This window comes from Primulina tabacum, chromosome 17, assembly GCF_025594145.1.
Source record: "Primulina tabacum isolate GXHZ01 chromosome 17, ASM2559414v2, whole genome shotgun sequence".
NCBI classification, from domain to species: domain Eukaryota; kingdom Viridiplantae; phylum Streptophyta; class Magnoliopsida; order Lamiales; family Gesneriaceae; genus Primulina; species Primulina tabacum.
The window spans coordinates 28,316,420-28,325,115 of record NC_134566.1 but is presented as its reverse complement, the minus strand read 5'-3'; the positions used below and the strand labels follow the sequence as shown (position 1 = coordinate 28,325,115).

Sequence of the window (8,696 nt, the reverse complement as noted above, 5' to 3'; positions counted from 1 at the left end):
CGTCAACATCTTTGGGTTTATTCTTTACCGGACTAATTAAACATTTTAAATCCAGTAACTTTTGTTTTCAAAAAAAAAAAAAATCAGTTTTTAAAAGGTAAAATATCAATTAATTTTGGTGATGTATATTTAGTTTAATCAATTATAATATTGTAATTATATTTTTTTTTTATCAATTTTAGTTTTTTGGTCAAAATCATGTAACTATATGCCTGATATGAATAGTGATGTAAATGAGCTATTCAAAATTCGATTCGATAAAAGTCGTTTTATGAGACTCGTTAAAATAAACGAGTCAAGCTCAAGCTTTATAATATTTGATTCGCTAGCTCGTGAACATGTTTGTTGGTAAGTTCATGAGTCATCTCTTAGATGAAAAAATAATAGTTTTGATATTTAATTTATTAATTTAGAACATTACTTATAAAATATATAGAAAAATCTAGTCAATTTATTTATTATAATAAATATACAAATTTTAATAAAAAAATTAAATTTCTCTCTAAATATATAATTTACTTTTTAATGAAGTTAATAAATATTTAAATGCATAATTCGTATTTATTAAGCTCGTTTAAGCTCGATAAAAACTTGAATAAGCTCATGAGCTATAAATATATTTGTTAAATAAAGATCGGGCTTTTCTCGATTATAAATGAGTCAAGTTCAAACATTCAAGAGTTCGACTCGATTACATCCCTATATATAATCGTTAAAATTTATAATTATGTTTTCAAATATACGTACGTATCTCGAAAAATATCTTTAATCACATACTTAGATAAATTTAACAGTAATATTGGTCACTCAATTGCATGATTTTGGAAATAAGGACTAAAATTTGTTTTTAAAAAAAAAACATAATTGCATGAGACTGAAAATGTCACACATCGATATATACATGACTAAATTGGTATTTTACCATTTTTAAAGTCAGTTATAATTTTTAGGTGTCTGAGTTCTTATTTTAATTAAACATAAAACTACTTATCAGAAATAAAACTCCTTAAGAAAGAGAGTTACACTAGTAGAATTTCCTTGATTTATTTCGCATATTCAATGAAGTCATATGTAGAATTTTTTTTTGATTTTGTACTTCATCGAAATTACTCTGTCGAAGTAAAATGTTACAAAAAATTAGAAGTGAAGCCCGTGTTTTTTAAAATTTGAAATAAAAAATAATGTTTTACTTCGTCTGTGTTTTTATCGATATTGATTGGTATCTACTACTTCATAATTAATAATCGCCAAAGTAACCCGTGACAAAGTAAAAACTAAAAATTCTACTAGTGGTAATGTCCGAGTTCTTATGACATAGATGTTAAATGTCTTTTGATCTAGAAAAAATTAAAGATGTATCAGTTATTAATATTTTTTTATATAAAATTATATATTTTAGATTTTCCAAAAATTGGTGATGTGACTTGGTTGAACCCCAAGGCGTAGTCAGTTTACATATTGATTGCTTTGATTTGTTACAAAACTCGAACCAAACCGATTCTATCAATTTTACTAAGTGGTAAAGCTATATCAAAGCATTAAAAGTGAAATATCAAATTTATATATCCGATTTCATATTATTTTTGATTCGAACATTTTTTTAGGCGAATTTGAGCTCAAATTATTTTTTAGATAGTTTGCGAGCCGTCCGCAAATCTTAATATTTTGTTAATATAATAATAATAATATTATTATATATATATATATATATATTAAATACATATATTTCGAGTCTTTCGAGTAATTAGTTCCAAGCAGTTATTCGAATAATTCGTGGACATATTCGAATCTTTCAAACTTTAATTCGAACAAAAAAAAATTAAAATTATCGACCTTCGAATCAAACTTGAACTCGAATAAAACTCAATTCAAACATTAAATTTTTCTTCCATATTGGATTAGTTTAAATACTAATTGTAGTTGTACTTGAAGAAATAGAGAGTGAGCGAAAAGCTCAAGTCGTAGTATTGTAAAACTTAATAAAGAAATACAAATAAAATATGTTTATATAGCTAGGGTAAACACTAAAAGAATAAAATGATTAATCTACTCTTGAGAGCTAATAATAATATATTCTAACATCCCCCTCAAACTCACGATACTACAGCTAAAAGCATGGAGAGTTTGTCAGACAAAAAACGGAAGCGTGAAGCGGAATGTATCTTGGTAAACATATCAGTTATCTGCAGAGAAGAAGGAACGAAAGGTAACGTGATGGTGCCAAGCTGGAGATGATGACGAGTGACGTGACAATCGATCTCAATGTGCTTTGTCCTCTCATGAAAAACTGAATTGCGCGCAATCTGAATTGCACTCTGATTATCACAATATAACGGAGTAGGATGACGAAGAAGGATACCGAAATCTGCAAGCAACCAACGTAACCAAACAATTTCGCAAGTAGTTGAAGCCATAGCACGATACTCGGCTTCGGTAAAAGATCTAGAGATAACAACTTGTTTCTTACTTTTCCAAGAGATAAGAGAATCTCCAAGAAAAATACAGAAGCCAGTGGTTGACTTACGATCCGTGGGATCGCCAGCCCAATCAGCATCAGAGTATGCACGCAGCTCTAAGGAGGAAGTATAAGAAAACAAAAGACTCTGAAACTGAGTTCCCCGAAGATACCTGAGAATGCGAAGAACAGCAGCCCAATGAACTGTAGTTGGTGCAGTGACAAACTGACTTACTACATGAACATCATGCGCAATATCTGGACGAGTCACAGTGAGATAAACCAAGCTGCCAACAATAGTACAGTATAAGGTAGGATCTGGCAAAGGAGGTCCATCTGACAGAGTGTACCGAGCATTGGTCTCAAGAGGAGTATCAACTATCATGTTAGGGGTGTCAATCAGGTCGGGTGGGTCGGGTTTCGGGTCAACCCGCGAAATTTTTTTATTTTTTTCGACCCGAACCCAACCCGAACCCGAAGCAACCCGAAAACCCCCAACCCGAACACGAACCTGTACAACCCGACTCAACCTGTCTAACCCGCCTAACCCGAATTTTATTTATTTTTTAAAAAAATTAATTAAAAAATTCGAAAAAATAAAAAATAATAATATTTTAATTTAAACACATAATAACAAAATTTTCGATTTAAATTTGAAAGTTTAATTGTAAAAAATTAAAGTATATTTACTAAATCAAATAAACTAATTGTTAAAAAAATAAAAAATATACAAAATAAATATTAAATGATGAAAATTTATCATATAAATATACAATAAATTTTGTTCAAACATACAATATATAAAATATAGGTAATATTTTTAAAAAAAAGTTTTCGGGTCAACCCGCGACCCAACCCGAAACCCGTCTAACCTGACACTAACCCGAACCATCCCAACCCGAACCCGACCCGATCCCGAAAAACACCAACCCGAACCTGATTTTTTTCGTGTTGGATCGTGTCGGGTTGACGGGTCGTGTCGCATTTTGACACCCCTATATCATGTTATCAGTTAGACGTGCACGATCAAACAGATCTGCTATGTACTTTGACTAGGATAAAAGATAAACTTTTGGAGAATAGGCAACCTCAATTCCTAGAAAGTAACGTAGTAAACCTAAATTCTTCATAGCAAAGTAGCGAGCTAACTCAAACTTCAAAGCCTCAATACCATTAATATCATCACCGGTGATTATCATGTCATCAACATATAAAGACAGAAGTATACGACCTGCACGAGTACACTTGACAAATAATGCGGAATCATGATGACTAGGAATAAACCCAAGCGAAGTAATCACTATAGAAATTTCTCAAACCAAGCACGAAGAGCTTGTTTGAGATCATAAAGAGCCTTACGAAGTCTACAAACTTTACCAGGTTGGTGAGCAACACCAGGAGGAGGAGCCATAAAAACTTCTTCATCAAGATCACCATTCAAGAAAGCATTCTTGACATCCATCTGAGAGATTTTCCATCGACGAACAGAAGCAACAGCAATTAGAGTACGAACTGTCGTCATTTTAGCAACGGGGGCAAACGTTTCCTCATAATCCATGCCATGCTTCTGAGAGTAACCTTTAGCAACGATACGAGCTTTGTAGCATTCAATAGATCCATCAGATTTGGTCTTGATCTTGTAGACCCAACGAGAGCCAATGGTGTGCTTTCCTGGTGGCAACAGAACCAAATCCCATGTATGAGTCTGATGAAGAGCAGTCAGTTCCTCAGCCATAGCCTTCTGCCAAAGTGGATTACCAACAGCTTCGCTATAGGATAAAGGCTCAGAGAGACGACGAACAGAGGCAACAAATGAAGTGAAAGAGCTAGAATAACACGAGTAAGCAAAATCAGGTAGTCAAGTAGACTTACGAACCTGAGTGGACTGACAGAGTGGAGGATTATCCGCGATGCCAGGAGATGATTGGGTTGTCGTAGGGGGATTTGGAGGAGCAAGAGTCTCAGGTGTGGTCGTGGGCAAAGTCTCGTCGGTGTCGGAGGTGAAAGGGTCAATACAAATAAGATTTGCATGTGTCATATTATGCGAACTAACAGGTATAGAAAAGAATGGAATATGTTCAAGAAACACAACATGACGAGAGACATACAGTTTTTGATTAATTGGATCAAAACAACGATACCCTTTTTGACCAATACCATAACCCAGGAAAACACAAAGAGCAGAACGCGGTGACAACTTATTGCGCTCGATCTGTGGTCGGAGAACAAAACAGGCACAACCAAAAACACGTAATGAAGAATAATCAGGAGCATGACCATACATTTTTTCAAAGGGTGACAAACCTGAATTGTGTGAACTTGGAATTCTATTGATCACGTGAACAAGAGTAAGAATTGCTTCACCCCAAAATGCACTAGGAACATTAGAAGACAGTAAGAAAGAGCGAGTTAGTTTCAACAATATGTCTATGTTTTCTTTCGGCAATACCATTTTGTTCAGGGGTTTCTCTACACGAGGTTTGACGTATGATACTATCAGAAGCAAGCAAACGCGAGAAATCATTAGAAGGGTATTCACCCCCCAAATCACAACGAAAACACTTGATGACAGCTGAATGTTGATTTTTCACAAGAGCTTTAAAATCATTGAAAATAGCAAGATAATCAGACATATGTTTCATCAGATAAACCCAACAATAACTAGCTGCAATCATCAATAAAAGAAACCTAATATCTCGACCCCCTTTCGTGGGAACAGGAGATGGTCCCCACACATATGAATGAACAAGATCAAAAGGAGTAGGAGAAAAAGATAAACTTTTATAAAAAGGTAATGTCGAAAATTTTGCCAGTTTTCAACCACTACAATCAGAAAAATCATGACTTTTCAAAGTTCCTATGTAGACGCTAAAAAATTCAAATGAGACGTGGAAACGTGTCCTAGACGATTATGCCATAAATAAAAAACAGAAGACGAGTGACTCAAGCGAAAAGAAGAGAGATCCACACTAGATGTTGCAACATCTGGTACTCTGAGGTAATCTAAAACATAAAGCCCCCCCTGTCTACGGCCTGTCCCAATCAGCCTCTGGGATCGCGGGTCCTGCACATAACAATTTGAAGAAGAGAAGTAGACTAAGTATCCAGACTCACATAATTGACTGACCGAAACAAGATTAAGTGTAAGATTAGGAATATAGTATACATCGGGAAACGATAAACAACACGTAACAAGAGAACCAACGCCTATTAATGGCATCGGTGTACCATCAGCAGTCACAATTTCAATGGAAAGATTGTGAGACAAAGAAGCAAAAGATGAAAAATCAGGAGACATATGATGAGATGCTCCAGAATCCAAGACCCAGATGGACGAAGATAAACCTGAAGTGCCAAAGGATGACAAACCTATATGTGAAGAAGCTGACATAGCATGAGGCTGTGAAGCGAGGAACTGTTGAAACTGCTCAAACAAATACGGATCCAAAGACGGTGCAACAACTGCATTGTTAGACTGAGGATGGTCGATATGTCCACTGGTTTGATGGATTACCAGGTTTCCATGGAGTGTTATGAGATGGCTGTTGCTGCTGTTGTGATTTCCATGGAGTGTTCAGAGATGGCTGATGCTGCTGCTGTGGTTTCCATGGAGTGTTGTGTGGTCGTTGTTGTTGCTGTTGCGGCTGCACTTTTTCTTTACTCAACAATAGTGGGCATTGAGCTTTCCAGTGCCCCTTCTCTTTACAAAAATCACACTCATCTGGAGAAACCTTCGTATTTGACATGTTTTGGTGATTAGCTTGAGGTCGTTGAGGAGCTGCAAAGACAGATGGTGTAGTCGGGATTGTCCCTTTGTCAACATGAGACTTAAGACGAATCTCTTCAGCTAACAATTCATTTACAACCGAGTCAACAGAAGGAAGAGGGATTGCGATGAAGAATCGTCCCACGCAGACCCTCAAAATCATTCCGAAGTGCCATCAAAAACTGTACCAAGCGCTGTTATTCTCTCCGAGCAATATAAGGTGAGAATGCTCGCAATTCTGTAGATTCTGTTAATGCCAATTGATCCCAGAGTGACGACATGGCAGAATAAAAATCTTGGATGCTCATATCTTTCTGCTGAAGGACACGAATATCTGTCTCCCAATTGATATTGTTTGGAAAAATTAGACTGTGTATACAAGCGTGCCAGATGATCCCAAACCTCCTTAACAGTCTCGTATTTTGCCAATTGAGCACTATTGAGTGTGCAACAGAATTATTAATCCACATAATAATCTTCGAATTATCTACCTCCCAAACATCCAATGACACAGCATAATCAAGGTTCGTTTGGTCTGTAGGCTTGTCTCGCACACATGTGGCGTAGCCCCATATCGATTTCCCCCGCAAGAAATTTTTCATAACATAAACTCAATACAAATAAATTTTTACATCCAATTGAACACTAATCGACTGCAAGAGAATCGTCTTTACGAGTAGCCATGATGCAAAAACCAAACAAAACCGAATGAATAAAACAGAACACAATGCAAAGAAGAAATCGATTACCAAAGAGAACTATACGAACGAAAAGTTGTATGAACACACCAGAAAAATCAGTCGGGGCTTCGCCCCGAACCCTGGGCGGGGGCGCGGTGCGGGGCTATGGATGAGATTAACAGTTCTTCTCTACGATTGACAGATCCATGAGATGGAGGCTCTGATACCATGAAGAAATAGAGAGTGAGCGAAAAGCTCAAGTCGTAGTATTGTAAAACTGAATAAAAGAATACAAAGAAAATTTGTTTATATAGCTAGGGTAAACACAAAAAGAATAAAATGTATAGCTCAAGTCGTAGTATTGTAAAACTGAATAAAAGAATACAAAGAAAATTTGTTTATATAGTTAGGGTGTAATGTCCGAGATTTTATATCATGTTAATATGAGATTCTTGATTATGAATTGATATAATTATAGACGGGCTATTAGGAGACCAGATTGACCAAAACATATGAAAGGGTGCAATTTTGAGACAGAATTATTGGCGTCCGAGCGGTAGAAAATAACCGCCCGAGCGCCAATGTGCAACGGGAGCATGCTTCGGGCAGAAGATGTGGCGCCCGGGCGGTAGTTTGTGACCGCCCGAGCGCCAATGTGTAATCCGAAGGAGCTCGGACAGAGAATGCCGCGCCCGAGCGGTAGTTTAGCACCGCCCGAGCGCCGACTGAAATTCATGAAAAATAGACACGTATCATTAACCGAGCAACTTGATATATATATATATATATATATAGGTATCTTTCAGAATTTCTTAAAAACGAAGAAAGAAAAGGGAACGAGAAAGGCTGGTAAAATCCTTACGCCTTTATATTTCGATCCGTCCGTCCGATTGTGAATTCGACTTCGGTACTGTGTTCCTATCGACGCAGGCTTCAACTGGACGTAAGTTTTGTTACGTTTTGTCATGTCTTTAAATGATGATGTTGTCAAAATCGAATATGATTCAAATATGGTGTTCTTGACATATTAGACATCATAGAATCGAAGTCAGATTAAGAAACAGATTGATTATGGAATTGTTATGAATTTCAGAGTTAAATTGACTGAGATGTGATGTCAGATTTGCACTGTGGTTGATTATAAGTTATTGGAATTAGTATATACCGGTATTGCATCACCGGTATCGCAAGATTGTACTGTTGTACCGTCAGAATTTGATAAAACAGAGATGTCGTGATTTGATTAGAATATTGATACAGTATATTGATATTGTCATTGCCAGATTGAACAGTGATAACTTTGAGTCGAGACTTCGATTGTATTAGAGCGACAGAACGGAAGGTATAATTCAATGTGGTATTGGGAGATCGACTTGAGTCGGATTAGACTTGAGTTTCCCTAAAGCACATACTTTACTTTATTGCAGTGATATTGCATTGATTTGATTGATATACTTGTTCTCTTGATTTATAGATAGCATGTATCAGACGGGAAATCTTGTGACAGAAGTGCCTGATAGTGGTGGGATCGCCACGGGCACATTGCACGATGTTACAGGATAGTGTAGACATCTTGGGACGGAAGTGCCTGACAGTGGCGGGATCGCCACGGGCACATTGCACGATGTCTCAAGATGGGATATTAGCGATAGAGCTACAGTCCATGACGGATAGGTCAGGACACCGGATGTTGGTTATATCGAGTAATAGGATTGGAATTCTTCTATTACGGAATTCGATATAGGAACACCATATTTGGTTATATCGAGTAATAGGAACATAGTTCCTTCTATTA

The 8,696-nt window shown here is 36.5% G+C and overlaps 1 protein-coding gene across 1 annotated transcript; it reads right to left on the bottom strand.

The window, feature by feature from the left end:
* Window positions 1-2,093: 2,093 nt before the first annotated feature.
* LOC142530645 (secreted RxLR effector protein 161-like) lies at window positions 2,094-2,840 on the bottom strand. The gene has a single exon (XM_075636468.1). The coding sequence runs from the start codon at window positions 2,838-2,840 to the stop codon at window positions 2,094-2,096; it is 747 nt and encodes a 248-aa protein (XP_075492583.1).
* Window positions 2,841-8,696: the final 5,856 nt, after the last annotated feature.

Excerpts from the sequence above, each read along its gene's own strand:
- LOC142530645 (XM_075636468.1), bottom strand. The coding sequence starts at position 2,840 with ATGATAGTTGATACTCCTCTTGAGACCAATGCTCGGTACACTCTGTCA.